General features: G+C 43.0%; 1 protein-coding gene across 1 annotated transcript in view; it reads left to right on the forward strand.

Annotated features, from left to right (window-relative positions):
- Positions 1-4226: 4226 nt before the first annotated feature.
- The window catches only part of BACE2 (beta-secretase 2), a 50193-nt gene continuing 32185 nt past the window's right edge, over positions 4227-22234 (forward strand). Inside the window, exon 1 of the mRNA XM_030476892.1 lies at positions 4227-4652. Coding sequence (XP_030332752.1) covers positions 4341-4652 — 312 coding nt within the window. The 5' untranslated portion in view covers positions 4227-4340. The remainder of the gene's footprint in view (positions 4653-22234) is intronic.

The following is a 22234-nucleotide window of genomic DNA, read 5'->3' on the forward strand; positions in this document are numbered from 1 at the left end:
CCTTGGGATGACTTCTGAGGTCAGCTCAGCCAGACTCCACCAGTGATTTCAGCAGCAACTGAGGACGATATTTTGCTTGTTTGTAATGGAACTTTGACAGAAGACAGCTGCATCTTCAACATCTTATACGTTCAACTGCAGCCAAAGGGATATCATCACTCACAAAACTAATTGCACAGACAGTGATCAGACACCCCTGCTCGCAGATTCTCTACCCACAGTGAAGAGATGAAGAGTGCTAAACATTTGCACCTACATCCTCAACCACATATTCTCCAGCCACAAGACTGATTTTAGATGAGCTCTATACACAGTGCATATTCTCAGTCCTTAAACAAGCCCCAGAACTGTCCACGCCCACACTTTGGCACAGGAGATCACAGAATCATGTTACCAGAGCCCTACCAGTACCACTGGAATAGCTCTCTTGGGTGCCACATCTCTCTTCCCACAGGAACTTTGCCTTCAAAGACACGCTGCCTTTGCAGACACGCAACAGAGCCAAATCTTATGGCATTTTCTGCCACTTGATTGTTTACTGTTCTGTCATTTACCAGCAACATTTCACTGGATTAGGCCCAAAATATGAAAAAGCTGATTGCAAGATGACCACAGACAGAGAAGACCATTTGCCAGTCAGGTCCAGGAAGTGCAACATTTCCCCTCTCCTAAGGCTACTGCATTCTGCAGATTAACTGTTTGTGCACTGCAGGTGCAGCTGGGTTTCTTTCAATACTGGTGTGCAATTAGCAGTCAAAGAGCAATCGGTCTTCTAAAAACTGAAGTATTGATTATGCTGACAGTAGAAACAGAGAAAGTAGACAAAGCAGTTTTGGAACAGAAGTCTTTATTTTGTGTCCATCTGCCCTTATCATTGCATAATGATAGCACAGGTCAGTCTGACTTCTTCGGATGCACTCAGAGAACTGCTTTGGTCTGAGCAGTCCCCTAACAGCTTCCTCTTTTGGAAGGAGAGGATCTCTTTTTAGCCATCCAGAGCTTCTCTGCTCAGATCAGCTCCAGCACTTCCTCTGCACCTTCAGCCGCCTTCGCTATTCCTCCTTGTTTTCTCAACAGTCCTGATTTAACATCTTCACATAGTAACTGTCCTCTGAATTAGTTAATATACGTTGTCAATAACACAGAGCAGCTGCATTTTTATGATGTACTTTATTCTGTAAATACTAGTGGAAGATTATGTTATAGAGACATATGTTAATTCACTGTCAAATGGCTCAAGACTTAAAGCACCACAATACCATCAAATTAAATTAATTCAGAGTTGGATCAAAGTAAAGACATACCTGCAGATTTATACACGGACAAATGACTTTTTAAAAAAAGACCTATTCACAGGGGTTGATATTCAAAGATTTTTTAAAATTATTTACTCAAAGAATAAATATTTGGAATAACAAAAATACAGAAAAAAAAGATTCTCCAAATATTCTAGAAAACAAGTACAGACACTTAAAGTTGTGCCTATTTCAAGCATTTCATTTATTTTCTGTATGTGATAAACAAAGAAATAAATGTGCATATTGACTTTAGTGGCATTCATTGCATACAGATGATTTCCCCTCCAAGGAACATTTTGGATACAGTTACGTTCAGCTCTCTGGGAGGACTTTTTAATGTCTTCCTTCAAAAGCAGTTGTTTACACGGCTTTTTCAAGGCCCATTCCTGCCATTGTTCATAAATTCATTGGGACTACTCACCTGCACATGGCACAGTCAAAGCCTTAGCAGATACCTAGGTAAATAAAAAAGCAGACGAGGCAAGGCAGAAACTTCACTACACGCTATTGCACAAACACAAGCCCTGCTGTGATGATGCGATGGGAGCACAGAAAGGTTACGCATACACCATTTCATATGCAGCAGCTTTCTGATGCGCATTTACTATGAGACTTATCTAGGTCTGTGGAAAACAGGATAGGAAGAACTTTTACCAAACAGTACGAGAATAGGCAAGTTTTCTCTTGAGCACTTGAAGGCTATGCTATATCTTCTATACTTTGAAAGTATACACTTCTTTTTGATGGGAATTGCTTCCACCAGAAGTATGGTAACGTATCTTAGCAACAGTAGCAAGAGGGAAGATTTACTGTACTGTAAAAGAATTAAAACAAAATGTATATAGCTGCTGACTGTTATAAATACATCCCTACCACTCTGAGGGGGTGTTCAATTATACTCCTGATTACTTTTCACATTTCCTTTCTCAAAGGGGCGGGGGCATTTCTCCAGTTTTCAGCTCACCCATGAGGAGCCCTAAGCATTTTAAATCCCCTTCAGCTTCAGCTCCGACTAGTCAGGCCTCACAGTATAACCTGTCACTATCCCAGCTACATTAGCAAAAGCCATTACTGTCGCACTCTAGAGATAACCTCTATATATGAGCCACTCCTGCAGGTGTTCAGCTGCCATCAGCCTAAAGCAGCATTTTCCAGCTCTGTATAAAGCCGGTGAGACTAGGCATACCAGGACTGCAATACTTCACATTCCTACTTGTCAGGCAAATAGAAGGCTTCCTGCAGCAGGAGAAGTTCACATAATTTCACCTTTTACACAGATGTGTAGTTTTCTACAAGCAAAATAACCTCCTGAGTGCAAGCTTCAGCTATGACCTCCACCCAGTTTCCTAGCCAGGCCAAGCCCTTTGCAGGCTTCCCACCTTTGGCACAGAGAGGCTAAGAGCACTACAGCACTTTCCTCCTCCTGCAGAGAGCTCTGCAGTGGCAGGGACAGGGCCCACATCCCTGTCCTGCTGTGGGTGCAAGGCAGAGTGCTCAAGCACACCAGAAGCACTGAACTGATCTAAGGCAGGAGCTACAAAGTGAGAGCAAGGGCTCCAGATTTTAAGTGACAGAGTGACAGAGTATTGAAGACATCAGTGGGAAATATGAGAACAACTTTTTATCCTTCAGTAGGGGCAGATGGGCTCCTATTTTCTTTTTAAGGATTATCCTCTGCAAGCAATTCCGGCAATGGCTATGATTAACAGACTCGCTTAAGGACCCTTCCAGCAAATAGTTTGTTCAGCCTTCCTGGGAATGAACACTACTACTGTGTACCTTCTAGTGAAAGTTCATGTAATACCTGGGAAACACTTGGAAATCTTGCGGAAGTTTACTCTCTCCCAAGAAGGGAGGGAGCCCTTCCCATTTACTATGGCAGGGGAGGGATCTCAGTCCACGCAGTTTAGAGCAGATTTACACACAAGGATAGAGCAGGTGGCTGCCTAGGACAGCAAATTAGTCAGGGAATACTGAAAGTACACGTGACTTAGGCTGGATATTTTTCAACTTTATCTGCCACAGAGTGGCACAAAAGTGACTCTGCTTAGACTTGCCCAGCGTTGTTTTTCAAGGCTTTTGGACTATCTGCTCCATCCAATGATCTATCTGACACTGTCATTACTCCAGAGGTGTGGAAACTAATCCATCCTAAGTGTTTCCACCTTTCAAAAGGCTCCACTTGACTGCTGTTATTAATTCCGTGCATGATGAAGACATTTAAAGCCTTGCAGGCTTTCTCACATGCGGACGTCTTTCATGCCTCGCTCTTACTAGTACAGCAGATGAATTTCCACACACACACGCACACGCCCGCTCCTCACACCAAACGCCACCGCTGTGAATCGCGGCTGCCATCAATCACCCGCGCTGCAGGCACACACTACCACGGACACCCGTGGGAGAGGCGCACTCGCGTCCCCGAGCGGCCCCGCACTCCTCCTCTTTTCGTCCTCCTCCTCCCCACATTCACCCCCACCCCGGCCACAGCCTCCGCTTCACCGGGGTCCCGAGGCGGGTGGCAGCGGGATCCCGGAGCTGGCCCCCGCGGTGGTGAAGGTCGAGGAACCGCAGTCACACCGAGAGGGGACCGGAACCCCGGCCGTCGACCCCAGCACGGATCCCCTCTCTCCCGCCCCGCCTCTCTCCCTTTAAGGCTTTCGGAAACTTTTCTCCCCACCGCTCTGTCACGCTCCGTTAGCGGGTCTACGGGCTAGGCTGAGCCAAACCGGGAAGTTTCACCCGCGGATACCGGTGAGGAGCAACTTTCCCGCACGGTCCCCGGACAGTCGGAGCGGCCGAAGTCCCGGGCTCTCCCGCTGCCCAGGGGCCGTACGGGAGAAACGCGAGGAGGAGCTCGGTTCAGGAGGAGGGGGAGATGAAGCCGGGGCGTGGGTAAGCCGCTCCCTCCTTCTTCTTCCTCCTCCTCCTCCTCCTCCCCCCGCCGCCCCGGCTGCTCCAGTCTGGCAGCCAGGCGGCCGCTCCCTCCGGCTGGAGCCGCTGCAGTTAGGAAGCGCCCCCGGCCCCCGCGCTGCCGCCGGGATGGGGACGCCGCTGGCGGCTCCCGGCCTCCTGCTTCTCCTGGCTGGCACCGCGGGCCTCTGCGGGGCTTTTTTCTCCCTACCGCTCCGGGTGTCCCGTCCGGCCGCCCCCAGCGGGTCGCCGCCCGCCCCGGTGGTGTTGCGGCCGGCGAGCGGCAGCCGGCAACCGGATCCCTCTGGTGGCGCGGACGGCTTGGCCTTGGCTTCGGATCCTGGAGGCACCCTCAACCTTTTAGCCATGGTGGAGAATCTTCAGGGGGACTCCGGCCGCGGCTACTACTTGGAGATGCTGATCGGGACCCCACCGCAGGCGGTAGGAGCGGGCCCCCCAAGGCTGCGGGCTTTGGGGGGCAAAGGAGGGGGGCAAACTTCTCGGTAGGCGGGAGTCCGCCGCCCCCCTCGGCCCAAACTCAACTTTCTCCCGTTGCTCAGTGCTGGCGCTTCCCTTTCCCCTCACCCCGAAAGACGGTGTCTGTGCCCGGCGACGGCGGCAACGAATTTCCTTTGGGCCGGGAGGGAGGCTCGTCTCCGGCCGCCCCCCCGGGGCGGTGCGGGGAGCGGCAGTGGGTGCGGGAGGCTGCTCTGCCCGGGCCGGTGACTGCTGGGGAAATCCTGCGGGGCTAGTTCCCGGTTTCAGGCTGTGTCTGTTTGATAGCGGTTTAGTTCGAAGCGAGTTGTTCTGTGATTTGAAATGGCTGTGGTTTGGAGTCAGAGGGTGCTTTTCTCATTCCTTCATTTTTCAAGCTGCTTTGCATTGTGATCGGCTGCTCTGAAAGATCTTCCCGGGAGAATCACTCGAAATCTTCCTGCTAAACTAAGTGATGGCCAGGGAAACCAGCCCCTTCTTTCGGGAATTCATGTGTTACTGATTAACTACAAGAAGAATGCGTGTGTTTAGAATATTGTTTTCAAATAGACCGTGTTTCCTTCAATCTCCCCCATATGCTTTCACCAGCATTGCTGAAGTTTTTTTGCAGTGTAGTTGCTCTTTCATCTGTGTCATGAGATCCCAGGAGGAGCGGTGCTGGGCTGCTGGTGGGGATGACTAGTCAGCTGAGTGGGGATTAATTTCCTGAAAGCCCTCAGGGCTTTCCTTCAGAACTTCGTGTTTGCTTTGGGAGTTTAGGTTCTTGCGTTCCCAGTGTACACAAAAAAATCCTTGTTCTTCTTTGGCTCCTTTACATAATAAAAAGCCAGTGAATGCCAAAAAGCCTAGCCAACAGGGAGTGTTCAGCCGTTGTCACATTTCTGGACTTCCGTGAGCAATCTTTCTTACACCTTGAATGTAGGATGATTGGCCACATCGTCTCTCTAATTGAAATATATGACAGTAGGATCAATACATGTGTTGAGAAAGGGTGGCATTATTTTATGATCAATAAATGGAGTTTAAACAATAAAAGCTAACTGGGTCTGATGTATTAAGGTGTGGCCCGATAGCCACACCTTGTTGTGTGCTGCATATTTGACTAGTTCTATTAGCCTCGTGGTGTGTGTGCTTCATTACTCCAGGGAACATATTGGTTTCTGCCAGAATCAAGGTACCAGGTGTGATTGGACTAATAATCCAATTCAGGATGTCTTAAATGAAAAAATAATTTTAGGTAGAAAAAGTGACTATCAAGCGTATCATCTCCTTACATGTCTGGGGGGATTCTGAAATTGGAAGAAATGAAGAAGGAAAAATATGATAGGCTTTTAATAATGTGACTAGAGGTCTAAGAGGGAGAAATGTGTTGCCCTCAGTGCACCTGGAGGCTTCACTTACGCTTAACTGCTAGTATTACTTGTATTACATGTGATGTAAGGTTTCAGATAAACTTGCCTTGGTGATTTTTTTTCCATCTGAAAAAAGAAAATCTGAATCTGGTTCCAAAGCTTTTACTATTTTGAACTAGTTCTGAGATCTTGCAAAGTTAATTATTTAAAAGACCGCCACTGGTGTTTAGCACGTGAAGTTTTATTCACGAGTAGATCCACCAAGGTTGTAAGCAAGGTTATAAATGCACTTGTGTTTCCAAAATCAGATCTTGGTGTGTAGTGACTCAGTAGAGTGCAGTTAAAATTTATTCTCTACATTTGATGGAGATGAATTTGTTATCCCATTCCCTGCCTGAAACTGGAAGACTTAAAGATCACAAATGTACTTCTTGTTTTTCTGCTTTGCAATGAATAGTATAAAGCTGCAAAGCCGCTACAGGCTAGTGCTGCTTGCATCCTTCACAGTGCTGGTATTAAAAGCAAGTATCTTGATACTGCCAAGCATTGGAATAGCGTTAAGCTCCTTGGGCAAGTAGTTGCTGGAGTCAGAGTGGGCCATGATCAGGTAGAAAAAGAAAGATATCTCTTATTGATTTAAATCTCCTCCCAACCTGGCTTTCTCTTACGTTACAAGATGCAGTGTGAAGTCATGCTTGGGCATCTTTCTTTACTCTGGCACCCCTCCAGCATGGGACTTTCCGCCAAACTAGCACCCTTCCTCACCCAGGCCTCTTCTAGGACTGCCGAACCCCTGCAGGGGTTAATGCTGCCCAGACATTTTGCCAAAGAGGAAGAAGGATGAAGCAATGAAGAAGAGCTGCAGAGCAGCACGGCTTCGCTTCTGCGGAGCAGAAAGGTGGACAGCAGAGCTGCTGCCCCACATGGTGTCACAGAGAGGGGATAGTTAAACGCAAACAAGGCTGTAGTGGACCAAGACCAAATAGCAGGTCATGAGAACAGGCACAAGACTTAATGTCATGGTTGCAGTAGTGTTGGTGCCTGGTAACTTTGAAAGTGTGTGCGTTAAGCATTGAAAGCTATTGTGCCAGTATGGGGAATGAGTGTTTGTGAAAGACTTCAGTGCCACTGGACTGCTCAGTTGCAATTTTAGAATTTTTTTTTTTGTTTAATTTCTGTTCTTGGAAGGAAGCTACTACGAAAGAATTTTGTTTTTCAGGTCATTTAAGGCAGACTGTTTGGCTTACATTCCAGTTTTGATTTGTCATATAGCAGATAAACACAGCACAGAACTGAGTTTCACAATGGCAGTTCTGAAACACTTGTTCTGACGATATAAAAATAGAGCAGCTGTGTGAAGTCAAATTTATTTTATTTTCAAGAAAGGAACCCTCAGTGCAGTCAGTCCAGTTTTGCAAAGTGTTTGCAGCCAAAGTCTTTCTGATCATTTCCAGTTTTACAATACAGTGTCCTTCCTAATCGTATCAGATCTCCAGACTAGGTTGGTGTCAACTGTCATTAACCCCATTAATCCTCACTCATTCACATGCAGACCTACTTAAGAAATGTGTGAAAGGTGAAAAAGAAGGTCTATTGTATTGAAGAGTGTGATGCATTGGTCTCTTATTTCATGGATATATTATTATGTGTCCTACTTCTGACGGATTATGTGCTTTACACGTGTCTGTGTAGGTGCACTTCTCCAAGTCCAGATTTAAATTAGAGATGGCAAGAGCCCAATATGAATTGTGTGAACTGTTCTTATTTGTTATTTCTTTAAATAATCTGATGGAATTCCCTTGCCCTATATTTTATTATTTTGCTTGTGCCGAGGTTATAAGCACTGTAAGGAATTCAGTCAAAGATCATTCAGGGTATTTTCACTATTATCACTGCAGTTCTCTTCATATTAATTTTGTTTCTTGAATGAGCTTTTGACCAACAGAATAGTCAAACTCTCAAAGCACCCCATGTTCTTCACAGTTTTCTTGAAGTCCATCTGGACTGCATGAAATGTTTGCAAAGAAAGAACTGTTGCCTCATCTTGCCTCTGGTGCTAGTCGTCATTGCATGAGGTAGCGGTAGTCCTGTGAGTCCCACTGCATTTCCAAATTCTGTTTTTATTGAGACCAGGTAAATGTTACTCTTGCAACTTCATTGCAAAGAGAGGCTGGGCATGTGCCTTCTGAGAACTGAGACTCACGTAGCTGTGGTCTGATTGAAACCACCATAGGATCTGATTTGTGTTCTGAATGCCATGGCTCCTTTTTGAAATTTCAGTGTCAGTTTTTCATTCTATGCATGAAGAGGTACTGTCTATTGTTTTTCCTAATGGCAGTTTATTCTGTGCAGGGGGTGAATAAAAACCTGGCCTGTAAACTTGCTCTGAGTTTTAAGGTCAACATTTTAAGATCTAATGGCTTTCACTGTGAAACACAAACTCCAATTTCCATGTAATTGGTTGGAGGGTATATTTGCTTCAATTTCTTCTGGCTATTAAATAAAAGAAGAATAAAGAAGGATATATATTAAACACCTCAAGTGTGTCATGTACTCTTATAATTTATAGCTTGGTATTTTGAAGGTGATGAACACACACATTAGTGAGTTCTGAACATGCAGCCATTCTTCCTTAACTGTTGATAGTTCTTATTTCCTGAGTGTTGGAAGGAATGAAGACTATGAGGAAAGATTCAACTGGTGTTGTAATTTCATCGCTTCGCTAGTCTTGCTATATTAGATGATAAGGGCCCGATTTCTGGAGCAGTGCTATTCCCTAAGAAGCTAAGCTCTGCTTTCTTAATTTAGCTGAAAGGGGGTTTACTGTCTTTCTAGATACAGAAGTTTTGAAAATGTGATCCTTTCAAGTTCAAATACCAGAAGGCAAGTTCCAGCTCAAGTCTCTCTCCCTTTCTTTTTTTCCTTTTTTTTTTTTTTCCCTTTTAATAATTACATGGGTCTTTTGTGTTTATTTTTTTTAAATAAAAAAAAAAAATTCTGAGCTCTTTATGAAAGCTGAAAGGGAGGCCTGAGGCGCAAAGACAAATGCATTGGCATATTGGAGTATTTTGAGGTGGCAGTGTCAAGATCCCTCCAGATCTCTCTCATGGAAGTACTATTGAAATGCAAAATGCAAAATATTCCTGTTATTAAATGAGGAGTTGGGTAGATTTTGGTGGTTGTTGTTGTTGGATGCTTGCAAAATAAAAAAGGACAAGGTGAAAGTTGTAAGACAGGACTAATACAGTACTGTGGTATGGTGGAGAGTAGTATTTTTGACCAAAGACAAAGCAAACAAACATACCAGATTTGTGTTGACAGAAAGGTCCTTGCCTTTACAAATTAGCGTTCTGGCACCTCCTTCCATACAAAAGTAGCCCTTGCAAAAGGAACTGCATGGAGGTAGTGGAGTCTGTACTACAAAAATAATCCAAAACACGACTATTAGTTACAATGCAGTTGTCCTGAGTATAGCACAGTTATTGTTTTGTAGCAAGGCTTTGCCTTGCTGTGTTTGTAAGTGGAATGCAGTGGCCCGCTGTATCTGCGCAGGGTGACACTGAGTGGAAGAAGTTTATCATGGTTGTTCCTCAGGATGTGTTCCTGTCCCAGGGGCAGTCAGATTAGAGCCCCACTAACTGCTCCTTTAAAAGTTTGTTCTCTCCTTCAGAGAAATAGTGGAAGCTTTATTATCCAGGGTCACTGATCATAGCAATTGTGCATTTGGATCCTGGTGGGTTGGGGCAAAAGGTCCATTGTGGGGAACAGGGGTGGTGGCAATAGGTGTCAGGTTCACGCTTTTCTCCACTCCTTGCATTTCACCCCCCGTCAAGGCAAAAACATCAGTTAAATTTGGAAAGAGGGGAAGTAGAAGGTGAGTAAATAACTATTTTGCCTGTTATTAAGAAGTAAATTAGTTGGGATTTGGAATAGAAATGAGATGGAAATGAACAAGTGGACAAAAGAAAGTCCATGTGGAATTCCTGTATGTTTGGATGCTTGGGATTATGAAGAACTTTTTTCCTCCTTTTTTTTTTTTTTTTTTTTTTGGTGGTGGTTGTTTTTGTTTCCCCTCCTCTAACCACAGGGCTGTGAGCTCTAGGGATAGTGTCTGGCAAGACAGATTTAAAAACTACTATGCCTTGCAGGGGTCTTTATTGCCATGAAGGGCACTTGAAACTTCAAGTCTGTGAGGATGTGTTAGCTATTACATTGCCTCCGCATTTTATTATCTGTGAAAATTTCTCACTTATTGTAGGTGAAGTGAGTCTGACCTGAAATGTTATCTGGTCATTGTCAAGTATAGCCACATTAGGAATAAAAGAAGCTGATAGAATGTCATACCCTTGCCCATGTGCATCTCCAGTATGAATCAGACATGTTTCTCCCTTTTCTTACTGGCTGTAAAATACAGGCAGTATTTAATCATAATCTGTGCAAATAAAGGAAGGAACTTGTTGCTCCTGTTTTTGCCCAGATTAGGACAGATCTTCAAAGCAAGGGAGGCAGCACCCAGCTGCCTCAGAAAAAGGAAGTGTTTTTTCCTGCCATTGATGGGACTGTCATACATCTTGCTGCTTTTCAGCCTGGTTTTGCTATAGAGATCTGAGTTAATGAAGCAAATGCAGTACATGTTCTACAGATACCAGGCTGCTGTTAAAATAAAAAGTTTTATATTTGAATTTTTATCTGTTAGTTCAGTGTCCTTCAAGGCACTTGAAATAGTGCAGGACTAAAATAGATTTTATTCGCAACTTTCTGCACATCAACTCCCTTAGTTTTAAAATAACGTTAGCTCGCTGTCTCTTCTTCTCTGCATATGCCTACATTGCAGCCACCACCCATGTGATTGGATTGCGTCGTTAGAGAAATGAGCTAGTAGAAACTAGCTTAACTCTGCTTGGTAACAGTCTAGTTGTGACAATGGTAACCTCTGCATGAGTGATCTACTGTGCTTTTATGGGTGGCTCTGCAATACAGAGCGAGCTCCATTACTGGTGGCAGCACCTAAAGCACATCTACATCAACTGCATGGTTTGGTTTTGCTACTGCAGCAGCTACGTGCTGTGCACAGCAAAGGCTGCAGCACCGCAGAACTGCCCAAGAGCCTTGCTGAGGAGCTTGGTAAACTTTTTCCTCTTGGGATGGAAGTTTGGCCGCTGAACTTGCTACTGCCTATGTGCCCACCTTTTTGACAGGCTTCCTCCAGGCATGGCTATCCGATGGGCTTTCAGCCACGTGCATCTGAGAGCCGTCGCTTAGCAAAATCAGCTCTTGTGCCCTCAGAAAGCCTTGGGCCAGAGTCAGTGTTTGCTCCCTCTTTTTCCACAGGTTGATAAAATAATACCTTTTTTTCCTCTCTTCTCTTTCCTCCCTCAGAGTTCTTCCCTCCATCTTCCTTTTGCCTGTCCTTCCCTCTGCTCTTGCTGTCTTTTTATGTCTAAGAGTATTTTACTGGGAGGACATCAGGGGACAGAAGTTCTAGACCTTTGTTTCGGGGTCGGGTTTTTTTTTTTTTGTAAGAGTCCTTCTCAAATAGATGAAATCTATGGGGTATGGTGAAGAGGGAATTTCAGGAAAATAAGCCAGGTGGGAGAAAAACCACCAACTTATTCAAGTGAAAATTACAATTCATTGAATACAATTAATGTGTCATAATTAAAAGGCTCTTTTGAAGGGAATCTGTTAAGACAGTAATTGCACTCTACAATCCTTTTTTTCCCTCACCACTGCTTACTAATAATTCAAAATTGTGAAAGATAAATTACTTGTAGATTTTGTCCTCTTTGCTCAGCTTGTGAGTACTAAAATTAGTTGATTTTATTTAGCTTTATAGCTGGTTTATTTTTGTACCTACTTACTAGCAAAAACTGCTGTTAAGCTAGACTACATGTATTTAGGGAAAATGCTTGTCTCAAAGTTGTTGCTATTCTGGTTTTATTTAAAAAGAGGAATGGTATTAATGCTGCAGTAACACTTCGTAAGCTTCTTCTCCCTAAAGACACAAATGAATCCATTCCTAGGGATCTAAAGCTGCTTGATAGCACTACTTTTTCCCATTGGCATTTTTGTTTTAAAGAACAGATGACAACTCAAGAACTTAGAGTCACCTCTCTACTTGGGAGGGAGCATAAGTATTTAAGGCTAGCTCCTGCCTTTTGACAGGGAACAAGTAATTGGATCCTTTTGGCAGCGATCCCTCAGATAATTCCTTTATATTTGTTTGTCTATCTGGCTGCAAGAGTGGTCCGCACAAGAGCACCTTGGAGCCTGCCACTGTGCTGCGACTTGTGTTTAGGCTCATGTCAAGGCCAAAGTTTCTTATTTTGCTACCACAGGAAGCCTTATACCAGAAAAGATCAGCCATTTGTGGCTTCTACAGAAACAAAAAGCTTACCTGTTAAGCCATCATATGGAAAGTCAGGTCCTGTGTGTCCCCCCTTGAAAATATTACGGTGGTATTAAGGAAAACAAAATGCATCAGGTCAGCAGAAGGTGTATTTTGAAGATTGCCTTTGGCAGCAATAGTTTTGGCATAGAAAATAATATACTAGGGTGTCTATTTCAACTGCAGGCTTTAGATTTATTTTGGAAATTGCAACTTTGAAATCTTTTGGGAGTTTTTTTCTCTCACTTTTTTCCTATGTAATTGGAAACTTTACTTTTGAAATTCCATTGTGATACCTGTTGATACAGAAACCTTGACTGTCAGTGTTTGCAGCATAAGAAATTAACAGTTGCAGCTGTTTTTCAAGAGCATGCCATACCAATTTGTAAGGTCTTCAGGGCAATATTACCATGCTGCTTAAGCATGGTATGAAAAGACCTATGCTTTCATTCACTGTGCTGTCTGGTAGATGTCTGCTATGGGTATGAGTGAAATGTGAGGCATGTTAGAAAATGATTCATCAGTCCTATTGATACATTTCTATGACTAGAAAGATTTTTATTTTATTCATTCATTTTTCTTCTTGGTGGCTTTCTGGTTGTAAATAAGACAGAGGAGTACAAAGGTGGTCGCACTTACCAAAAGTCAGATAAGTGCTGTAGCAAGATAACATCTGATGTGGTCACAGTGCTTCAGTTTATCTGTCACAGAATAATCTTCTCATTACTCCACGGATGCAAAGTCCTTCAGGGAGTAACACAAGCATTTTCCATGATTCAAAGTTCCAGATATTTGCATTTAAACTGCTGAGATAAATAATGGCGGGGGGGGGAAGAGTTCAGAAAACTTCTCAACAGCTGTAGTTATGAATATTGGCATGTGTTACATGTTCAGATGACGTTAACTTTCATTTGCATTCTGGTGAGCCTTTGGGTTGACCTTTTCTTGGCAAGTGACCAAACACTAGTGATACCACCTGTACCCTTTTGTTCAGGTTTGAAAACTTTCTTCACAGCAGGTGTACACAACAACATTTGCTGTTGCTAATAGGCAAAATTCCACAATTCCAGTGGCCTGGGCACCATCAGCTCCAGCGTGTAAGTAGCAATGTGTTGCTTTCCTTGTAATACACAAAAAGTTGGAGCCCTGGGCTGCTGTAGAACATGAGATACCATCATCACACAACGGATTGTAACCACCGGCCAAAGTAGAAGATGATAGCTTAGTTTTGTGTACTGGTTGATATGTGGAGCAATGGGAAGTAGGAGGTTGTCTTCTGCGTTTTGTTGCAGTGTGTACTAGCAGACTTAGTCTCAACATGAGAGCATAACAAAGTCTTCTAACTTCCTGCCCTACAAACTCAACCTAGTATCTGGAAATAAAGCTGTGTTCCTTCATGCCTCCGTGTTCTCCCATGTAATAAAGATTTTTATAGTGGAACTTGGTTAACAGTTGTAATGATGTATGAGCCACAGGCGAAGCTAGTTCATTTCCCAGAGCTGCTGCCTCTACAGTATTAGCCGGGGTAAAGAGTAAAGTGTGCATGTTTGAGAAGGAGAGAGAGAAATAAAGAAGTCCAATAACAGGGGAAAGGCATGCTGCTGCTTAAATAAAAAAAGAATTTTTTAAAAAGTCGTATCTTATTTTACTTCAGAATCAAATCTGCCTTTTAAATTGCCCTGTCAAGCTTTTAAGTAAAAATGTAAGAATAAATATGAATAAAAATGATTGTTCTCATTTTTAATAAATCAAACACATTATTGTGACATGGCTTAACAGCTTTTGCTTACTCTCTCCATCACACAGTCTTCCTGATATTATGGAGTGAAAAGCTGCTTTCTGTTTGTGCCTTTGAACTCATGTGTATAATTCTAAGAAACACCCATGATGACAATCAAATTCTGCTCCTTGGTAATATCCTAAATAGGTCAGGTGGAATGGGGAGCAAAAGCCTTCTGTCTGTTGTATTCCCTTTATTAATTACCTGGGAAATAAAAACACTGGAGTTGCATCACCTTGTTTGTGCTCTGAGACCTGGGACCACCTGTGTACATTCCTGTGGTCACTTAAGACAGCACAGACCAGCGGACAGCTGCCCGACCATATGTCTTTCCCCAGAGATGTGGCACAGCTGTTCTAGCAGGGAACACAGTCAGAATAACCAAAGTCCAGTCCTTGTGCCTGCCATAACTGGACTTTTTTGCAGCCCAGGAAGCCAACCATATTCTGGGCTGCATCGAAAGAAGTGTGACCAGCAGGTCGAGGGAGGTGATCTGCCTCTCTACTCTGCTCTCATGAGACCCCACCTTCACTACTGTGCCCAGCTCTGGGGCCCCCAACACAAGAGGGATGTGGACCTGTTGGACCAAGTCCAAAGGAGGGCCATGAAGATGATCAGAGGGCTGGAGCACCTCTCCTATGAAGACAGGCTCAGAGAGTTGGACTTGTTCAGCCTGGAGAAGAGAAGGCTCAAAGCTTGTCACGGTCTTCCAATAACTAAAGGGGGCCTACAAGAATTCTGGAGAGAGACTTTTTACAAGGATGTGTAGTGACAGGACAAGGGGGAATGGTTTTAAACTGAAAGAGGGTAGATTTAGATTAGATATTAAGAAAAAATTCTTTACTATGAGGGTGGTGACGCACTGGAACAAGTTGCCCAGAGCAGTTGTGACTGCCTCATCCCTGGAAATGTTCAAGGCCAGGTTGGATGAGGCTGTGAGCAACCTGGTCTAGTGAAAGGTTTCCCTGGCCATGGCAGGAGGGTTGGAACTAGATGATCCTTAAGGTCCCTTCCAACCCAAACCATTATGTGTCTGTTGGCCTTCCATGTTTTGGGAAGGTTGGTCTTTCATTATTGAGGTGTATGGATAGAGAAAACACAAGAAAAGTTATGCTTATCAACTTTGGTTTTGTTACAATGTTTTAGGGAAATTACTAGAAAATATCGTGTAAACATTCAGTGGTGTTTTTGGAGAAAATCACTAAAAACCATAAGGCAAGTAGAAAGTGCAGCTAGAAGGATGTTCTAATGAGTGGCCCCGCTGTGTGGGTACGGCAGTGCTGGTGGGAAGAGCCTGTTCTGGGGAGGACGGGTAGACCTTATATGTCAGGAGCGTCCTGCCTTCACCTCTCCTTTGCACAGCTCTCCAGGTTTTGAAAAACCTTTGCTAACAAACACCCGTCTCCAAAACTAACATCTTGGCAGAGGAGGGAGAAAAAAAACTGAAAAGAATCATGTCACTACAAGAACAAGTTGACAGGGGGAGGAGAGGGAAGAGATCAGACCCGGCATGCAGCCTTCTCAAAACTCTTGATTTTTCTCGCTGCCACCCTGCAAACTGGTTTTTCTTCCTACCTGTCTCTGTAAATGCAGCCTTTTTCAAAGCTAATCACTGCCTTCAAAAGGTGCTTAAATATTGCAGGATCAGCTTTGGCACTTGGTTTCACATCTCCAGTGCAATTTGAGAGCCAGAGTCTTAAATTTAAATTTGAGATTGAAGTTCAGATCTTTGGTGTGAGGGAAACCTTTTAATGGAGGTAGAAATATAGAAGCGAGACTGAATCTCCTGAGAAGTTTCTGCCCGCTACTGAAGGGCAAAGCTACTGTGGTATCTTTGACAAAAGGGACAAAAAAAAAAGTGCTCATGAGCCTATAGATATATTAGGAAGAACATTAGGAATGGACTTCATAAACTGGATTGAAGTTTGAAACATGGCTCTTGATTAATTCTGATATTTCCAAATGGCACAGGGAACAGGGGCAGTGAGTTACAGTGTAGAAGTTCGTACAGCATGAGGAAGGTTTAAAAATTAGTCAGTTCAAGCCTTCCTGAATTTCCTTAGTATTGCTTGGTTCTGTGCAAATGTGTAAAAAAAAAAAATAACGTTGCTGTCTTGCAGCTACTGCAGTTGGAGGGTTCTTGCTTTAGTCTCAAAACAAACCTTTTTTTTTTTTTTTTTATAATGTTGGACTTCTGAAGCTAGGTAGAGAAGAACTGAAAGGGCCTTTTCTTTTCCAGACAGCAGTTTATCTGAGTCCAATGAACAATAGAGGTAAAGAAAGGGTGACCTAACAAAATAAATTGGAAGCTAATTTTGGAGAGCGAAAGCCTCAGAAGATTGAAATTCTGAACTGTACGCAGCTGCTATCTGTAATCATTTGGTGGGTATAATGCATTAACATAGGCTTACTGATTTCATTTCTTTAAAAAAAAAACCCAAAACAAAACAAGCAAAAAGCCCTCCTTGGATATCGCATTCTGAAAGGTAGTGTATTAGCAGAAGTCCCTTCCCCCCCCCCACCCCAAAAAGAGAAAACAACTCTAAAACAGATTGACATGACTGCTTTTTTAGAAGTATCATGCCCTAAGTAGTACTGGTAAACATAATAGATGTAGCAGACATTTAACCTAAAACACTTGAGGTGGATGTTCGTTGTTTTTGAGTGGGATGGTTGTCTTTTTTTACAGAGAAAGTTTAGCTTCAGGTCAAGTGAAATAATTTGACAGTGGTTTTCTTCAGGAATGAAGCTAGACAGGCTGTGGTTAAGTGCAACAGTGCAAGTGCATAGAGGCTTGCTTGAGGGAGCTCTCTGGGGACAGCAAAACCCTTTGGACTTGGCCAGTGATGTCTGTGCCTCTGTATTGCGAAATACACTTGTGCAGCCCTTCACCCACCTTGGCCATTTTCCTGTTTACTGTGGAGCTAGAAGCTGTCCCTTCCCTCAGGTCCTCCTACAGCACCCATAGCCCTGTGGACTGGTAGCCATGTGGTGTGTGTGGCCATTGCTCCAAAGAGTTTAAAATCCTGACAAGCAGTGCCCAGCAGATCTGCTCTGCAGTGGCTACTACGCTTGATGATTTAAGAGTGAGAGAGAGGTTTAGGTTGAGACGGTGACTATGGAATCAGTGATGGTATTCATGAGTGTATCTCCAAGAATCAGGCTGGTGGTAGAGGCAGAATTCAGGCATTTCTTCAGTTTCTTTATAGCTGTTACATTATTGAATAAATAGCTGTCTCTCCAATACCTTTGGCTACCATGTTCTCTGGGGACAAAGGGGTGAGCTCTGGATGAGATGCGTACGAATCTAGATGTGGCACAAAGCTTAGACGTAACCTGTCTCTAAACCAAGGCTGCATGGGCACTGTGATTCCTCATGAGTCTTGCAGTTAGATGTGAGAGTTGGTCCCAGTGGCATTCAGCTTACAGTCTCGCTGTCTCATCAGTGCTGTACTGTAATTAGCAGAAAATTGATGAATTTAATTCCTATACACCTACTAACAGGTGAAAACATGCTTTCAGATTTAACAAGAGCTCTGTGTGTACTTAAGTGCAAATAACTGATGTCTTGCATTCATTCTTGAATTTCATGGTGTGTTTGTGGGGTTTTTTTCAATCTTCCATTTATTGAGACACTCATTAATCTTTCAATTCAAGAACACGTTCAGTACAAATACAGAAAATATATAGATTTTCCTCACTCAAATTTGTGAGCGTTTGGGTGCCTTACTACTCTTATTAAGAACTAACAGTCTACTTGACGTTAGCATGAGATGCTGGCTACACTGCGAAAGGCTGGTGAAGATACCAGTTGGCTCATATGCAAGCCCTTTTTTCTGAAAGGTGTGGGTCCCAGGGGGTCTCTGTGACAACCATGCATCTGTTAAGACTATCAGTTTTCCTCAGTTGTTTCAAGCCAGTTCAGGGCTTTCAATGGTTATTTACAGGTGAGATTTTTATAGACTTCTACATTATTATTGTTACTGAGCTCTCTCTAGTCCAGATTTTCCTTAAAGCCCAATGCCTAGAGCAAGGCATGACTTCAGCTGTAGCTGGCTTCTGTGAACTAGAGGGTTGCTTCACACACTTAGTTTTTTGTCAGCTATGGGGTCTGATATGGGAGAGGGACTTGTGTCAGGGGAAAAAGAAAAAAAAAAGGAAAAAAAGGTTAATCTTTTCTGAAAGGCAATGAGACAAAATTGCTACAATTCACACAGCTCTGAGATAAGCAAGTAATAGCTCATGTTCAACAGCAAAGCATGTTCATATAGCATGAATAGGATGGATGTGTTGTATGATAAATCTAGACACAGCAAATAAATTTCAGCCTGAAAAATAAGATACCACATGAGACGGCATGTGCAGAAAGAATGCTAATGTTTAAGGAACCAAAGGCATTGGCAGAAAGGAAAGTGCAGAAATGAAAAATAGGTATTTTGGTTTGTTACCGGGATTGATTGGGTGACTTTTTTTTTTTCTTTAAACCATAATAGCCTTCCCTTATTGTCAAAATGATAATGTATATAAAGCACTTCCTGTAATATTTCTCTTCAAAATGACTATTCATCAGTCCCAGAGTCAGATGCTCATATTTCAACTCACAATTTAGTTTAGCAAGTTTATCCTTCAGAGCAATCAGTCACTTTAGCATTTGTATTTTAATACAAATCTCAACTATAGAAGCACGCAGAGCTCTTAAGCACGGATAGATTGGCTAATCCAGATAGTGATTTGTAATCTTCTGGCAAAGAAAGAGATTATTGCTTTTCAGAAAGAGAACAAAAAAACGGTATTCTTCCCAGTCTAGTAGTGCAGATCATTAAAAGATTGAGGGCAAAAGACTCTCGGTCTTCTTCTGGGCCCACTGCAGGTGTGAGAGTGTCCAGGGATAGCTGAGTGGTTTAGGTGGATTGGAGGGAGAGTGAATATAAAGGTAGTATAACTATGGGATCAAATCCCAGGTCCTGACACCAGCTGGGAATGTGCTGAGGGGAACTACAGCGAATGCCAAATGTGCTCTGGTGGGCTTGATCTGCTACTGCCCTGAAGAGTCTCCATTCGCCACTTGTTCTGCTTACTCCACAGCCTACAAACACATCACAGTTTCTGTGACAAACTTCAGCTGTTGCAAAAGCAGGAATTATCTTTGATAGACTTGACCTCCTGGTTTGGCCACGTTTTCATGCTGTAATAAATCACTTTCCTCTACGTTCCCAGTCTGACGTTGCAGTGAAACGTGGGCACCACCTGCTGAACAAACAGCATTAAAAAAATCATTAATCTCTTCTCCATTCTTCTTTCTCGCAACACCTCTCTTATCTTGGTTAAACCCTTCTTATGACTACAGGAGGATTTTTTTGGAGGTAGTAGCAGATAGGTATGTTTTCTCTGGTGAGGTGACCTCCCTCAGAGCAACACAGGAAATACTTCTCCTCACTGTAACATGTGGGCCCCTTCCTCCCCAAAGGTGAAGTATGATACCATCCAAGCTGCAGAGAATCATTTGGCTCTGGGTGGGGTTTTTTCTCCATCATCATGGACATGCAGTTGTCAGTCAAAAAGCTGAGTTGTTTTCTAGGTTCCTGTACTTGGCACTGCTGAGGCCACACCTGGACTGCTGTGTCCAGCTCTGGGCTCCCCAGTCCAAGAGAGACATGGACATACTGGAAAGCACAGTGAAGGGGCAAGAAGACATTTAAGGGATTGGAGCATCTCTCCTATGAGGAAAGGCTGAGAGAGTTGGGACTGATCAACCTGGAGAAGAGAAGTCTCGGGGGTGATCTCATTTATGTATGTAAATACCTGAGGGGAGGGTGCAAAGAGGGCAGAGCCAAGCTCTTTTCAGAGGTGAAGTGCTGCAAAGCGATGAGGACTTGGCTGCTCCAGTGCAGGGACTACTCAAGAGCAATGAAATACAGGAGACTCCTGTCACTATCGAAGTGTTCAGGGGCAGTGTACCAGACTTTTTTTTACCCTTTTTTGTCTTACCTGTTCAGCAAATTATGTATTATTCTGCAAGCAGAAATGTGGTGTTGTGGGAGCTTTTTCAGTTTACATCTAGGTTTGCAGGCCTCTACATCTTGAAACACTTCCAAAGATTGTTCTAACTCATCTTTTAATTCAGTTTTATTCTGTATCTTAAGAGAAACAGATGAAGAATCTGTATTAAAGCATAGACTTCTGAATCTGTTTTTTAGAAATTAGCCCGTAAATGCTAATTCCAAGTAACACAGGAAAAAAGGCGTACAGTATGTCTATGCTTAAATAGCCACTGTATATTGTAACATCATTAATTTGTAGAAACAAATTGCTGATACAACCTGACTGACAATCTGTGCCAGTAATAACACATAATAACTGTGGGCAAACACAGTGTATAGTTGCTAGTATGTTTTGTTTTTCATGTGATGGTTGTAAGCAATTCTTGCCAGATGGGCTGATAATGTAATTAGGAATTGTCGTGTTAAATGAGGCAGTATTTAAATTGGCAACTAATTTTCCTATCTATTAACCAGCTTGAAAAAGAAGAGCTGTTACACAAATGATTTCTAGCGGCTAATCCCTAATAAGAAATGTAGCACTTCTTTGCATGTTTTTTAAGCACTGTCTAGCAAATTATTTTCTGTAGGGTTTATTATGTGTGGGACAAAATAGGAAAGAGAGGGAGTTAAGAGATGTTACAGGTTCAGAGGTTGTTAGATGGGGTGAGCTTCTACTAAGCCAGTACATCATGATATGTGGTAACAGCTCATGAGCCAGTAATAGGATGCTTCCTATGTATAGTCTCCACATGTGGACAGAAAAACAGTTTTACTTTGTGATAGTTCACTATGTGGCATACTCCATCAAGCAGAGTAGGACTATAAGCCCTATTTTAAGTGTGTGCATGGGAGAAACCATGAAAGCATAGCAGGACGTGATTTTGAACGGCATATGAATGTTACTAGTGTGGAATGGTCGCTTTCTTTACTGGGGATGGGAGAGAAGGGAAAAGAAAGGAGTGCCCTTGGGTCAAGTTAAAATCCCAGAGAAGGCATGATTGCTTGTAGTTTTCATCATGAACTCTTACAGAGCCAGCTTCTTTGGTGTGCTGGCTTGTGCAGTAGAAACTATCAATTGCCTATCATTAAGATTTTGACTGAACCCCAGAGCAAGCGTAAGGCTGAGTGAGATTGATTATTATATTTTTGTCTCTATCTGTGAAAACCTTATTCCTCCCCCCATGCTTCAGCTGAAACAGGGCTGAAGACCCAAATACATTTTCGCAGTGTGTTTTTTTCTGTCCAGTGGTGAAACTTTATTGCTTGACCTAGAAGGATCAGACCTGTTAACTTGAAAAAAACTACATTGGATTTTTTCCATGGGCCAGTCTTTTAATGGGGATGAAGATTATCACCAGCTCAGTGTGGGAATCACATCAAAAGCAACAGTGTGACAGGGTTGCATGCAAGCCCTAGGATTCCACACCTGGAAAAGGCTGTGCATGCTAAATCGTGCAGAGAACTGCTTCAAAGAAATGCATTATGCACTTGTAGCCATGAGTTTTGTTTTGTATATTTTTCCGAAAGTTACCAAAACCTCCCAACCTCAAACTGAAACAAGAACGAGTGACATATATGAAGTCTGAGTAGGGTACAGATCAGAACAGAGGCCAGGTCTGTCCCTACTAGAGGATGCTAGCAACCTCTGTGCAACAGAAATGGGATGATTGCTACCTTTTGTCACTTTTCTTTGAAAATGTGAAGGAAGTTACTTTCTCAATGCATGGTGAGGTAACTGCAAATTGCTGTTTACCAGGCAGTTAAATGAAGCATAGATTATGCTGAGTGTTGATGACATCATAATGACATCACTTGCTGTAACAGATAGGGCAGGTGCCTGAACCACAGACAGACGAAGCTTTGCTGAATGAAAAAAAGATGACAGATCAACAGGCTTTTTTTTTTTTTTTTTTCCTTCTGATAGCAAAATATAAGAATATTCAGCCATGGAAAGCTTAAAAATATTA

The sequence above is a fragment of the Strigops habroptila genome, chromosome 2 (assembly GCF_004027225.2).
Source record: "Strigops habroptila isolate Jane chromosome 2, bStrHab1.2.pri, whole genome shotgun sequence".
In the NCBI taxonomy this organism is placed as follows: Eukaryota; Metazoa; Chordata; class Aves; order Psittaciformes; family Psittacidae; genus Strigops; species Strigops habroptila.